General features: G+C 51.7%; 3 protein-coding genes across 3 annotated transcripts; 2 read left to right on the plus strand and 1 right to left on the minus strand.

Annotated features, from left to right (window-relative positions):
• Positions 1–224: 224 nt before the first annotated feature.
• On the plus strand, positions 225–2,484 carry AFUA_5G11880 (tRNA lysidine(34) synthetase; the record flags this gene model as incomplete). Its single annotated transcript, XM_077804857.1, has 3 exons — positions 225–519; positions 650–823; positions 875–2,484. The coding sequence occupies 3 exons, from the start codon at positions 225–227 to the stop codon at positions 2,482–2,484; spliced, it is 2,079 nt and encodes a 692-aa protein (XP_077660993.1).
• Positions 2,485–3,057: 573 nt separating this feature from the next.
• On the minus strand, positions 3,058–9,433 carry AFUA_5G11890 (putative Rho guanyl nucleotide exchange factor; the record flags this gene model as incomplete). Its single annotated transcript, XM_748369.2, has 4 exons — positions 8,992–9,433; positions 5,644–8,929; positions 3,721–5,588; positions 3,058–3,621 (listed from the first exon to the last, which is right to left on the minus strand). The coding sequence occupies exons 2-4, from the start codon at positions 7,865–7,867 to the stop codon at positions 3,058–3,060; spliced, it is 4,656 nt and encodes a 1,551-aa protein (XP_753462.1). The 5' UTR covers positions 7,868–8,929; positions 8,992–9,433.
• Positions 9,434–9,684: 251 nt separating this feature from the next.
• Positions 9,685–14,840, plus strand: AFUA_5G11900 (Sec7 domain-containing protein; the record flags this gene model as incomplete). The annotated part of the gene is made up of 4 exons (XM_748368.2): positions 9,685–12,979; positions 13,042–13,387; positions 13,450–13,838; positions 13,901–14,840. Exons 1-4 carry the CDS (start codon positions 9,801–9,803, stop codon positions 14,838–14,840), a joined length of 4,854 nt encoding a protein of 1,617 aa, XP_753461.1. The 5' UTR covers positions 9,685–9,800.
• Between the last annotated feature and the right edge of the window lie 170 nt (positions 14,841–15,010).

The following is a 15,010-nucleotide window of genomic DNA, read 5'->3' on the forward strand; positions in this document are numbered from 1 at the left end:
GACTGGTCGGGCCGTTTTAGGATCGAAACTTATGAGGTATTCAGGCTGAGAGCGAGAGCCGTGCTCCGACTTTCTTCTTTTGACCCTTCACTCGCATATACTATTCTCTATGTCCATACTGCACACCGGGAGTTGTGGGATCCGTCTTTCCCTGCGTGGCCTCCTTCTGGCGGGCTGTTGTAGGCTTGATGTGGGAATAGCCCACCCGAGACGTGTAGAACACCATGTACTCGATCAATGAGATTAACGATTGCAAAAGCCTAGTGAAATTGATGTGTTCTCTGATAATAAGGCTAAGGGTAGAGGTCGTCAGCGCTCGCACAGCGACCCAAAATATATCGTCCGCCGATGCCAAGAACAACCAACTACTTCTCTCTCTCTCCGGCATCCACCTTTGTTCAACGCACATCATCCCTAAGTCTAGCCAGAATGATAAATGGCTGCATCATGCCTTTCCAAACACCTTTCTCACAAAGCGATCACAGCTGCCCAGTTCCTGGAGCATTTCCAGCGAGCATGGTGCGAATCGCGTCTCTCCTGGGGCGGGCGACAGACCAATCGCCATATCCCTCGTAACCTGGGTATGTCAGTTGGTTTGCAATCCTCGTCGAGCAATCACGGCCACCCATGTATTCTAACTGTCTGACAGGGTTGGCCGTCAGCGGCGGCACAGACTCTATGGCTCTGGCCTTCCTCTGCAAACAACTACAAGAACAGAACCTCGTAGACGGGTTGACCGTGACAGCCTTTGTCGTTGACCACAAAGCCCGGGAGGAGAGCAGCCGGGAAGCCCGCACTGTAGCTACATGGCTGAGTGACATGGGTAAGCCAGATGACGATCTTGTCAACTCGCCAGGGACTAACAGCCACACAGGCTTGCAAGCACAAATTCTCGCGCTCGAATGGCCACAGGGCAGCAGCGTCTCCGCGTTCGAAACCCATGCCCGACGTCTGCGCTTCCAGGCTCTCGGCATAGCCTGCCGAGACAGACGCATCAGCGCCCTCCTCATGGGCCACCACCAGGATGACAATGTCGAGACCACCCTCTGGAGGCTGTGTACCGGTGCCCGAGGTGCCGGCTTGGCCGGGATCCCGCCCATCGCCCGGATTCCAGAGTGTCATGGTCTCTACGGCGTCTCGGAGAGTGGCTCGATGGTGATCCTCCGCCCTCGCGACAACAGCGCAGGCGCACCCTGTGCTCGTTCTGGGAGCACGACCACATCGCAAGTGCAGGGCAAAGACGAGGGCAAACAGCCAGGCTTCCCCATGGCCACCGGTGGCATTCTCCTCTGCCGGCCCCTCCTCGCCTTCCCCAAGGCCTCCCTCCTCGCAACCTGCCATCAACACCGCATTCCCTACGTCTCAGACCCGACAAACTTCGATCCAACCCTCACGCCGCGCAACGCGATCCGCAGCCTCGTGTCTCCGACTTTTCCGCCACGCCTGCCGCGCGCCCTCCAGGCCGCGTCCATCCTCTCTCTGATCAAATCAAGCCACGCCCTAATCGAAGACGCCATCGCCCACTCCAACAATCTACTATCGCAATGCCGCCTCCTACACTTCAACCCGAGCACAGGGACAATGCGCATCCGATTCCCCAGCCTACAGCAGCAGCAGAAGCAGCAGCAATTCCCACTGCCCACCCGCAGCCCTCACTTCCAAACCCAGGTCCAATCCCTCAGCCTGCGCCGCATCACAGAACTCATCTCCCCGCACCCGTACAACCACTTCCCCCTACCTAGCTTCGAGAAGTTTACCACAGAACTCTTCCCCTCCTCTCCCTCATCCCCACCAACGGACCGCCTCCCTTTTACACTGGGTGGCATCATGTTCCATCCTTTCCAACCCACCTCCACCTCTGCACCCGATCAAACGAACAACATCAGAGACGAAAATACATGGCTCCTCACCCGCCAACCATACATGCGCAACCGCGCCCCCTCAATGACCCTCGACCTCCCCAGCCCGGAATCAGAGGACTTCTACTCGCCCTGGAAACTATGGGATAATCGATACTGGGTGCGCGCCGCAGTGGTCCCGGACAAGGGAGGAGTAGACTCCGACATGTGTGCACATTACACGCAGTCCGAGCTCGATGAGGTTCGTCGGTGCTTTGATGCGCAAGGGTTGTCGCTGGTTGTGCGGCCGCTGCGGCAGTCCGATTCGCAGGCCATTCGGGCCATGATTGATGGACAGGGTCGTGGGAAGAAGCAGCACCACCCCGCTTTGGCAGTGGCGCTGAAGCGCCTCGCACTCGAGGCGCCAGGGCAAGCTCGCTTCACCGTTCCTTTGCTGGTTGTTCAAAAGATCTCTGGTGGCAATGCAGAACAATTGCCGCTGGCGCTTCCTACACTCTCTTGCAGATTACTTTCCGCTTCTCAGGCGCAAAGGCTACTTGAAAGTTCAGTACCTTGGACCGTCCGCTGGCAATGGATGTACAAGATGATTGACCATGATTCTCTCAAATTGATGGGTTGGTTATGAAATCTTGCGCTATCTAGACTATACACGTACATAGACTCTCTTGTAAGGTAGTGTTACCTAGTCAGGAGAATGAGTGAGAGGAAACCACGGCTACATCAAGCATGTTAGATGGGATATTCTCTGTGTGGCTGAGTTAACGATGGTTGCCCAAGCAGGGCGCATCAGCGCCAGTGCAAGCGGTGCACACAAACATGGTGGCCCACCAGAAAGAGGGCGCTGTCTGACGAGACATGTGTGATACAAAAAGACGGAATCATAGACAGCATCAAGGTGGAGTCCTTCCATTAGAAAATAGAAAAAAATGAATGATATTCTCCGGAGCTGGCACGGCGCCCGGGCTCATCCAACAAGTTTGCCTTGACGCCATGCGTAGAGAAAAAAATGATCCAAAAAAGAGAAATTACGAACCCAGAATGATCGCTTTCCGCTAAGATGCATGAAGTCATGTCCATCGCAAAGAAATGATTTTGTGCCGAGAAAGGAAAGATAGCTCGACGCCAAAGCCTTGGGAAGTGGCCAGCCACGAGGCACCTTGGGCCGGCATTGAAAATGTCTCGTGAATGTCTCGATCGATCATTCGCTTGCCTTTAACAAGGCCACGGCTGCTTGCTGCGCGCGTAGCCCGCCAACTTCCCTTTTCAACCTAAAGTTCTCCTTCTTGAGCCTCCCGATCTCCTCCAATGCCTCGGACAGTTGTGTCCGGAGGGCCTCTTCGACGCTTCCAGATCGGACATCTCGCACAATTTTTCCCAGCTCCAGATTGAAACGATCATACAGCGCCTCGTTCTCAGCGCTAGCCTCACGGTACAGCTCGTCTAATTTCTTTGCTCGCTTCTCACTAACAACCAGAGATGATTCCAGATCCCTCTCGATTGCAGCAGTGCGGCTACTCAACTCTTGCGAAAGCACTTCAAACTTCGACTCTAAATTGCTGATATGGTTGAGAAGAGCTGAATCACCAACTGACGACAGAGATAGTGCGTCTAACGACCCAGGATTCTGTTCGGCATTTTTTAATTGTTGCGGCGCTGCGACGTTCAAAGCTTGCAGCTCCTGGCCGATCAAAGCCAATTCCTCCTTGAGCCCCAATTGTGCAGAATGTTGTAGCCTCTTCTCGCTTTGGAGACGATCTCGAAGCTGTAGATATGTTAGGAAAAAAAGCTCTCGGGGAGATGTTGGAACCGGGGGACGGATTTATAGTCGGCCTGGCAGCAGAGGAAAGTCGGGGAAGCATACCTTTTGGGGGCTCTGCATGCGCAGCTTCGGGGTTCTTTGCGACGAGATCAGAGTTTGCAGGCGCCTGGGGTCAGATCCGTTAACCAGCACTGGGCGTTCCTTGAGCCCAACATTTCGAGATGATGGTATGCTGAGTGCCCGCAATCTTCTCTTTTGCTCCTGAGTGGGAGAAACAGCAAGGTCACTTTTCTTTCTTGGAGGTCGGCCCGTTCGACTCAAAGTTGGGTCAATGTTCTCTTTGCGGCTTGGGGTAACTGGACGTGTCGGTGATCGTCGGCTTGGCGAGGCCAATCGAGAAGGGGAGTTGCTTTTGGTGGGCGACGTGCTTCTGTTCGTAGAATCTGTGCCATGACTGGTCTGTGGTCTGGGCTGTGTAGGAGGCGTCGCCAATTCGGTTTCGGAACGATTGGTTGATGGTACAGGAGTGGCAGGCCGCAGATCCTGGCGAGGCGATACAGCAGACGTGTCCGTGGACGCCGTCCCGGGCCTCAGATCGGATAAAGAGCTCCTTCTCCTTCTTCGAACTTTGACTACTCCGTTCGTCGAGATACCTCGGATTGAGGATAGAGATGGGGGCTGCCCTTGCGAGCTACCCGGTCGTCGCAGGTGTTCCTGAGATGAAGCTGCACTGGGACGGTCGCGTGAGCCAGGTCGTAAGTGTAGTGCCAGCCCAGTGTCCACGTCGATCGACTTGGAACGCAGCAACGAGCCTCGAGGGGTACCGGATTCCGTGTCGCCAGAATTTTTGCTCTTGCTGAGAGTCCGCAGAATCGACGAGACCTTGCTTTCGCCGTCATTCTTGGAGCTCTCTCGGTGCAAGCTGAAGCCGAAACGTTTCCGGAACGAGGACGCATTCGAGCTAACAGACCCTGCGTCTCGCGCACTTGGTTTACTTTGATCGCTGCTTAAGATTCCATCCAGCGATGCGCCACTGGGGATAAACTCATCGAAGAGATTGTCAAAATCGTCCACAAGTCGGTCTAGAAGAGATATGTGCTGCATGGGGTCTCCTTCGACTGTCAGAATCTCAGCGAAGGCCGCAGTTAGGGCACCTCGATCGCCGTCGTTCCCAGACGCATCGAGCAAGTCGGCCAGCAACCGCACCAGAGACGCCAGCGCACGCCGGTTCTGAGGACTGATCTCCGTGAGAAATCTGCGGAAATTCTCCTCAAAGTCGCGAGGAAACATGGTATCAAATTGGCTCTGAATGAGCTTCAAAGCGCCGGATTCTATCACCGGGCCCATATGTTCCTTCCACGCATTTGCCATAAATGTTTCAAATGCGACAAATAATGTGTCAACAGGCACTTCAGCTGCAGCTTGAATCTTCCCAGGGTCTTCCAAAAGTACATTATACAACTCATTGACTGATGACCTGTCGACATTCTCCCTTGCACGCAGACTTCGCCCAACAATATTGCCGCTGCGAGACTGAAGTGCAAGGGCGTAGGCCGTAAATGTTTGTTCCAACAAGCTGAACGGACTATCTGGTCCCTTGGAAGGAGCTGTCCCAACCACGGAGATTTTGCTGGGGGTTTCCTCCTTTCCAGGGAACATCGAGGGCAGCGTATTGGATCGAGTAACATTGGCTCTTGGAGGCGGCATTTTCGGGAATTCACCAAGCAGGGTAGCAGAACTGGGGCCTTTCGAGCCTATAGCTCCACTGTCCTTGACATCTTTCGACTGTCCCCCACCTAGGAGACTGGAGAGGAGCTTGGTGGGCGAAGGAGGACGAAACCCGCGAGGCGCCTTGAATTGAGTGATAAGATGACCGGCGAGGTAACGAAGTATATCAAAATTCGAGTGAATTATGGATTCCGTCATCGTCCGGTTTCGAGGACCATGCAGAGGCAGAAGGACATTCAAGACTGTACTCCAATCAACGCTACAGGCCATCGGTTTGATAAGAGGACGAGAACTTACGACGTTTGGAAAGCACAGGAACAAAGCTATCCACTGTAACAATATCCGAGGAGGCAACCCCGACAATGGAGTCTATGTCGACACGATAAGAATCCTCACTTGTAGAGGAAACAGAGATGACCACCTCCAAATCTGACGTGTTCAATGCCTTGGTGGAAATAGACCTCGGGGTGTCGAAGACAATTCGAATCTTGGACAGGCCGCTCCGACCCAAGACATTGTCCAGTCCTTCTTCGAGAACACAGGCCAGAATGCCTAGGTTCCCGACAGTCCCCGTGGGGCTCCTCAGGGTCCATTTACCGTTCTCCCGCTCGCTCTCAGAAAACCGGCCTTCAATTTTCGCCTTCGCCATTTCTTCGATAAGCCGACTCGCTCGCCCCTCATACATCCCAGCTAATTCCAGAGCAAACAGATCCACTGTGGTATTCTGATCTGGTCTCGCTTTGGCCGAGGTAGGAGCGAGGAAGAGAATTCTCCCGCAGGTCGACTGCATTGAGCGTACGGTTTGTAGGTCGTATACTTGCGCGACCTTAATCTCACCTGAGCTTTGCAGGGCAGAGGGGCCCCCGGGTCCTGACGCGGCGCCGTCGAGATCTGCAAGTAAACCGCGTGCAGTTGTTCTGCTTCCTAGAGCCTTCGCTAGGAGAACAAGGCAGTTCTTATAGATCAACATGATGCCCTGATTCTGGTTTGGAGATGAAGGATCGATGTGGTATGGAGGTGACAACTCGTTGAAGTCGACGGCAGTGATCAAGCGGCCGACTGGCAGTATCGTTGCCGGCCAACCATCCACTAGCTCTTTTAATCGTCGGAAGCTCTGGTCGTGATTCGTGGATGAGGGGTCGTCGAGAGAGCATATATCCTTGATGATATCACGAGCCTTCAGGAGGGGCCTGACGGCAGGGTGGATCAGGGGAAGACTGCTGGTCATGGTGTCAATCAGAAGGCTGTAGCGAGGTAGGCGCTGAACAGGCTCCATCAGCAATGAGCGTAATCGTTGCTCTCCGGTCTCAACAACTCTCTTAGAAAAGCTCGAGTTCTTATCTCTCATAAATGAGTTGAGTGTCTGTGTAAAGCCTGTATGAGCTCGCATGTAGTCCGCGTAGGGTTGTGAGAACTGCGGAAACCATTCGAGAAGCGCATTCGCAAATGCGACGGCACCAATCGGGTCCTTTCCGTCCCTTGACGCCGTTCTATGCGACATGGACGACGGAAGCTCAGTATCGTCTCCAATATCGGCAATCGCATCCCTTTCCGTTTCCTCCAGGACGTTACGAATCACTTCCAAAAACCCCAGGTTGACGTCGAGTATTTCATTGAGACAGGGAGGGAAAAGAGCGGCCAGAGAGGCTTCGTCTGGACTGGTGCTGGACGCTCCTCTGCCTTGTGCCTTCAATCGGAATTCTTCGGCTACCTCGCGCACAAGGTTGTATAACTTGCTCACATACCGCTCTTCCGTGTCAACAAGCTCGCACATAGTCAGACGCAGAGACTCCTTCTGACTTCTGGTGAAGATCCTAGATTTGCTGAGATTGGTCGGTTGGGAGGGCGCTCGTTTCAGTCTTGATGTCGGTAGGAACATTGGCGCTCCGAGTGCTCGGATGAGACCCGTATATTGGCCATATTGTAGATCATGGTTGTCCTCTATCTCCAAAGATTCGTCAATACCGCCGTCGTCCAACCTCTGAGGGGGCTGTATTGTTCCCGCCGGGAACACTACATCAATATCCACCCACGGAACTTTGCGCTCTTGAAAGGCGCCGCGAATGTCGCGTATAAGGTCGGACGAATGTTCTACTTTGGTCATTCGATTCGCAAGATCCGCGGCATGCATCTCGTCAAACAATTTGGGAATCTTTCCATCAGGCTTCCCCGCACGAGCCATTGTTTCCAAGCATTCCTTGGCCGGTTCGGACAACTCGGCAAAATATTTCAACATGCTGACAGCAAGACCACGACAAATCTCGTCGCCTTGTCTCTCGCGGGGGAGGTGGTTGACGGCTGCATATAACGGGGCCGCGGGGGAGACGGTGATCCGAGAATAGCTCTGAAAACCGGCGGGGGTCAGGATATGCGCCTGGATGCGCGAACTGCTGACGGTGGCATTTGCTGTTGTAACGGGACCGTAGAAGACGAAGATCGAATACAGATAGGGATCGGAGGCCTGGTAGAGGGTGAGCTGCTCCAGAGGCAGGTTGGACACGGCGCTCGACACGGTCGCCATAGCGGGCAATTTCAAGGAAGGAGGAATTAGCGCGCAACGAGTGAAAACAAATTAAGGAAAGCGCTGGAACGACCAAAGAAAGAAGGGTCTATCGAAAAAGGAAAGTATTAAGAATGATTAAGTAAAGAAAAAAGAGAGAACGAAAGACAATATGTCAAGAAAGAGGGACAACAACAACAGTTACACGGGTACTGCGATGCGACCAAATTAAAGGCGGGAGGATTTATTATGTTAAACGACACAAGGAAAGAAAGGAAAGTAAGGTAAAGAAGAAGAAGAAGAAGAAGAAGAAGCAAATGAACGAATGATCGCCCTCAGATGATCCAACGAGGAGACGAAGAAGGAATCCCCTCCATGGGAAGAAGGTCAAGAGAAGGTGGAGGAGCGGAGGGAGAGGAAAGAGGAGGAGAGAAGAGGGAGGGTGGGGGGAGAAAGACACTTGAATCGCTAACTGGCAATGGAATCCTCCCGACGGCGTAAGGGTTTCTTAGAAGAATGAAGAAGAGATCAGATGATAATAATAATGATGAAAATAAGAATAATCTCAATGCTGATGGGTGGAGTTATCCAACCAAACAAGAAGAAATAGTATTCCAGACAGGCGATGAGTTGTTGACTGGGATTTGGTTGGATGATTGATTGTAGGCACTGCAGATGGATGAATGTGGCTTGTCCGAGAGCGATGATCAACTGAGGTGCGATTCTGGACTCAGTCTGATCTGCTGGAGTCCATTACGATGATGTCAGTCTGCAAGTCGATGTTTCAGGAAGAAGAAGATGATGATGATGGTGGTGTTTTGAAGCCGTAAAGACGGCAGTGAGGGGAAAGAGGGGAATTATGTGTAGATGATTCATGAGATCTGATCTATGGAGCGTACTTAATTGAGTAACAAGCTAGCCTAGGTTATCTGACACAATCAGCTATTCTAAGCATGCGAGAGGCTGGTGGGTGTCCATCTATATCTACCATGTCTAATATTAACAACTAGCACCATCTTCTCGCTTACTTTCTGAATATTCCTTGCTTTGTAGTTGATGACACGTGAGGTGGCCAACAAGCACCTGTAAGTCAGTTAGTAAACAATTCTCCTAGACTGTCAGCCCTGATCCCTCCGGTGACTAACTATATATCAGTGTCTGCAAGGGAATTTGAAACCGATCCAAAATAAACAGTATCTTAGACGTAGTAACCTAAAAGTAGGCTGAAAGTGGAGAACTGACGCCCTATCGGGGAGAATATTTCCAAGGTACGGAGTTACTTAAGGTACTTCAAGCACTTAACCAGGTTATCATCGTTTGAGGCTCAAACATATTCAACGGTAGCACTCCGTACGGAGCTACAGACCGATCTCAAGATCCCGCCAGACCCCCAGAATATGTAACTGAGAAGAGAATCTTTTGTTTCATCTCACATCAATCTTCTAGATAGTTCAGGTCTAACTCCGTATGTAAGGATTATTTGCTCAGGGATGCGCATGCGGAGGTTCCCACTTACCATGAGACAGACCCTTTCAAGGTCGTCCTGACAGTTGGGCCGGCATCACAGCAATATCAGATTCATCATCTTAACCTCCTTGCATTTATGGAAGTCATCGATTCATAATGAAAGCTACTGAGAAATACTGATAAGCCTGGTATTGCTGGTAACCAACGGTACGGTACAATTCAACCTTGTTCAGTAAGGTACCCTAGTAAGTAAGTTATTGTTACATACAGTAACAGTCACTCTTTACTGCAACCGCTCTAAACCCGATTTGGTAAGTTATCCAAAAGGCTGGAGAAGACCAGCTGTTGCGTTCCTCTCCAACTCCAACGCTACTTGTACTGCTCTTATCCCTCACCTCTGTCCTATTTCAGAGTGACAAGGCTATGGTATGAGATTGCTCTGTCATTGAGCAACCTCCCTAGAGCTCCTTCCTTCCCCCTCTCCGTCATGTCAACGTCCTCCCTGTCCATCGCTGTTGATCCAGTGGCTCTGGTGACAACAGAATGCATCACTGTCACCTCGTCAATGCGCAAACATGCCCGCTGGGCTCATTCGTCGGTTGCCGCCATTCTTGGTGGAAATGCTTCCTCCCGGGTTTATGAGAAAGATACATCTGCCCCTCCGAGCCCCCGCAATGGCGCAGCCTCTCCCCGTCCCCGTTCGAGACTGTCTGTCATGGATGACGATCATGCTTTGGCCAACCGATGGGGCCTGAGGGGTAAGAAAGGCAAGAGCATGCAAGATAACCCTCTGATCTCCGCGTTTACGCGGTTACGGAGCGACTTAAAGGATTGCAAAGACATTCGGACCTTCGATACACCGGCACTCTTGCACCCCTTCCTGCAAGTCATCCGGTCATCCTCAACCTCGGCCTCGATCACCTCCCTCGCCCTGATTGCTATCACCAAGTTCTTCGCGTATAACATCATTAACCGCGACTCCCCTCGGCTCTCCATGGCCATGCAGCTCTTGTCGGCCGCCATAACCCATTGTCGTTTTGAGGCCAGTGACTCCGCTGCGGATGAGATTGTTCTGTTGAGGATCCTCAAACTGATGGAGGGAATGCTATCCCGACCGGAGGGAGAGCTGCTTGGCGATGAAAGTGTCTGTGAAATGATGGAAACTGGCTTGAGCATGTGCTGCCAAGTGCGCCTCTCGGAAGTGCTGCGGCGTTCCGCCGAAATGGCGATGGTCAATATGTGCCAAGTGATCTTTTCACGGTTGTCGCAGCTGGAAGTTACAGAGTCGGTCGATTCGGGCTCTCTGACCACAGCCGGGAACAGTGCCGAACAGACGGGCCTTAAGATGGATCCCTCTGTTGATGGGAACACCGTAACCTCCCAACATCCTTCCGCCATGGGCTCCGACACTGCAGGACCGGAACGAGAGCGCACTGGCGGCGATGAGCCGTCCGATCAAGCTGCCGGCGGGAGTGCTGTCGCCGCGCCTCCGAATCCAGAGGACGATTTCGGGAACGAGGTCGAACCGTATTCCTTGCCTTCTATCCGGGAATTATTCCGTGTCCTCATCGACCTGCTTGATCCACATAACCGACAACATACCGACCCCATGAGGGTAATGGCATTACGGATTATCGATGTGGCTCTGGAAGTCGCAGGGCCTTCCATTGCCAAGCATCCTAGCTTGGCCGCATTGGCAAAAGACGATCTTTGCCGTCACCTGTTCCAGTTGGTTCGCTCGGAAAATCTGGCCATTCTCAGTGGGTCGCTCAGGGTTGCTGGCACTCTCCTTTTAACCTGCCGGTCCGTCCTCAAGCTACAGCAGGAGCTGTACTTGTCCTATCTAGTTGCTTGTCTTCATCCTCGCGTAGAGATACCGAGAGAACCTGGCATCGACCCCGCCCTGTATGATGGGGTGCCGCAAGCACCCAAGCTGGTGAAACCTCCTCCTTCACAGACCAGCAGCGGCAGGTCCACGCCGGTCCCCGTCAAAGATAGACAGAAACTAGGTCTGGAAGGTGGCTCGAGGAGACCAGAGACGCGGGAAGCCATGGTTGAGAGCATCGGCGTGCTGGCACGTATTCCCAGTTTCATGGTGGAGCTTTTCGTCAACTATGATTGCGAAGTAGATCGGGCAGACCTCTGTGAGGACATGGTTGGTCTATTGTCCCGCAATGCCTTTCCCGATTCAGCGACGTGGAGCACAACCAATGTGCCCCCATTGTGTCTGGATGCACTGTTGGGGTACGTGCAATTCATATACGATCGTCTCGAGGACGAGCCGCGATACGAGGGCTTTCCGTCCAAGGAACTGCTGAAAAGCCAACGCAAAAAGAAGAGGATTATCATCCAGGGCGCCCAAAAGTTCAATGAAAATCCAAAGGCGGGAATTGCATATCTTGCAGCTCATGGTATCATTGAAAATCCGGATGACCCTGTTCTGGTTGCGCGATTCCTAAAGGGAACCACTCGGATTTCGAAGAAGGTTCTTGGGGAGTTCATCTCTAAGAAATCCAATGAAGCAATCCTTGACGCATTCGTTGATCTGTTTGACTTCTCCGGCAAGACTGTCGTCGATGCGCTGAGAGACCTCCTCGGTGCTTTCCGTCTTCCTGGAGAATCTGCTCTCATTGAAAGGATAGTGACCACATTCTCTGACAAATTTGTCCAGAAAGCCCACCCAAAGGGCGTTGCAGACAAGGATGCACTCTTTGTGCTGACATACGGCATTATCATGCTTAACACAGATGCTTACAATCCTAATATCAGGCCCCAGAATCGCATGACCTGCAATGATTTTGCAAGGAATCTGCGCGGAGTCAATGCGGGAGAAGATTTTGCTCCCGAATTCCTTCAAGAGATCTACGACTCAATCAAACAAAACGAGATTATTTTACCTGATGAGCATGAGAATAAACACGCTTTTGATTATGCATGGCGCGAGCTTCTTCTAAAATCTTCGTCTGCCGGAGACCTGGTTGTTGGGGAGACCAACATTTACGATTCGGAAATGTTTGAAGCAACTTGGAAACCAGTCGTGGCAACGCTTTCCTACGTCTTCATGTCTGCCTCAGACGATGCAGTCTACTCTCGAGTCGTGATGGGTTTCGATCAATGTGCACAGATCGCTGCGCGTTACGGTATCACCGAGGCATTTGACCGCATCATTTTCAGTCTCGCTTCCATTAGCACTCTTGCCACGGACAAGCCGCCAAGCACAGCCCTTAACACTGAGGTCCAAGCTGGGAAGAAGACCGTGATGGTCAGCGAGCTTGCTGTCAAGTTCGGGCGAGACTTCAGAGCCCAGCTAGCCACAGTTGTTCTCTTCCGGGTTCTGGCAGGAAACGAGTCTGTTGTTCAGCAAAGCTGGAAATACGTTTTCCAAATTCTCAGCAACCTCTTCGTCAACTCGCTCATTCCTCCATTCGAAAGTGATATGATTGCCGAACTCGGGATCCCTTCGATCCCATTGCAACCCCCATCACAGGTTGTAGACCGTGATGCGCGTGGTAGTGAGTCAGGACTCTTGTCGGCCTTCACATCTTACCTCTCCAGCTATGCAGCCGATGATCCCCCAGAACCTTCAGATGAGGAGCTAGACAATACGCTTTGCACGGTTGACTGCGTGGCTGCATGCGCGATCAATGATGTTTTGTTCAACATTAAGTAAGCGCATTACCCTTTCTGCACCCAGCTCATGTGCGATACCAACGATAACATTGACATAGATCCCTTCCCCTCTCATCCATCACTCGCGTCGTAGAGTCGTTAATGGCTGAGCTTCCCGAAGAAACCACCCCAGCGGTCATTGTTGTCAAACCTGAACGACCAATTCCTTCCCCTAGGTCACCAAATGGCAGAACCGTTACACAGAAATCAAATTATGACCCAAAGATGATATATTATTTGGAACTGGCAACGGTTCTTACTCTTCGTGACCAAGGAACAATTGAGGCCCTTGGTGAACGGCTGGCCACCGTGTTGCAGGCCTTTATCAGGGATGCAACGAATCTGCACTCGCTGGCCCTTTCCCGGATCGTCTCCTATTTGTTCAATTTATTGCGACTGAGCCATGTGCGCATGCCCTACCCTATCTGTTCTTGATAGTTTATGTCCAGTCGATTAACATTTTTCAGGATCAATCCTTCATGCGTGTGCCGGTGATTCTCCACGGCATATCCAGCTTCGAACAGGACGTTTTAGAAAGTGTTGCTGTTCCCACAATCAAGGGCCTATCCCAGTGCATCTCAGAACAAGGTCTCTTGAGAAACGAGCTCACCGTCTCCCCCGACTTCTGGTCCATTCTGCAGAGACTGCACCAACACACGGAGGCGGCTCCGTTAGTTTTCGAGCTCCTTCGCAGGATCATTGAATCTGTGCCTCCTATAGTGACCGCAGATAACTATGAGTCTGCTGTCGGTCTTGCGAATGATTTCATAAGCGCCGGTAGCGTGGGTTACATTGAAGAACGACAGAGGGATGTGGCATATCGGCGCTCTAAGGGCGTCAAGCCATCAAAGCCAAGGTTTGTATCTTTTTCCAAGAGTGAAATTGATATCTCAAGTAGTAGCTAAACAAAGCTTGCAGTGAGAACGAAGTCGTTGCTCGCGGTGTCAAAGCCGTTGGTCTCATCTATCACCTGACGAATCGGGTTCCGACCCTCATTAAGCAGTCTCATCTTGAGGAGCGTGAAGGTACGTATGAAGCGTGTTTAGTCGGAGCAGAACTGGCCATTAACTTTGATAATGCCGTAGCTTGGTCAGCCTACTGGTCACCCATTTTCCAGTCTCTGAGTGCACAGTGCATTAACCCCTGCCGGGATATCCGGCATCATGCGGTTTCCACTCTGCAAAGATGCCTTCTCTCTGTTCACATTGATTCGACCGATGATAAGGAATGGACCGGTATCTTTGACCAAGTCCTCTTCCCACTTATTCTCTTGTTATTAAAACCCGAGGTCTATCATTCCGATCCACTTGGTATGGGTGAAACTCGCGTTCAAGCAGCAACACTGGTTTGCAAAATCTTCCTACGCTATCTCGACCAGCTTCCGAACCGGGAAGGCATGCTAGAGCTCTGGCTGAAGATTCTGGATATCCTCGACCGTATGATGAACAGCGGTCAGGGAGATAGCTTGGTACGTGAAGTTGCATTCCTTGAACTATCGAGAAATGGATACACTAACTATCATCTACAGGCGGAGGCAATTCCAGAAAGTCTCAAAAACATTCTTCTAGTCATGGCGGATGGTGGACATTTGGTACCGCCGTCCCAAGATCCTAGCAAGGAACCAATCTGGACGGAAACCAAGAAACGCCTGGAGCGATTCCTCCCAGACTTGTTCAAGGAGATTTTCCCCGAAGATTTGATCGAAAAGCCCGCTGCAGTCCCTGCAGTCTCGTCTCCTATTTCATCTTCGCACGACAACACCAACGCCACCGATGCAAACGTTGGAGAGTCTCAGCCAACGCCTGGTCAGTCAGAAATTGAAGGCGAAGCCATAAAGCCTGAAACTAAGACGGACTAACCGTGGGAACATCTCGTCTACGCATTCTATGTCTCCTTTTACCACCTCGAGCATTTATAGCGTGGGTAGTTACTTCGTCGTCTTCCTCTTGTATACATGTAAATATAACGATCATTCGACCAACAATGTCCCATGAATGGTGGAACAGTCCTACCTAGACTTCATCGACC

The sequence above is a fragment of the Aspergillus fumigatus genome, chromosome 5 (genome assembly GCF_000002655.1).
Source record: "Aspergillus fumigatus Af293 chromosome 5, whole genome shotgun sequence".
In the NCBI taxonomy this organism is placed as follows: Eukaryota; Fungi; Ascomycota; class Eurotiomycetes; order Eurotiales; family Aspergillaceae; genus Aspergillus; species Aspergillus fumigatus.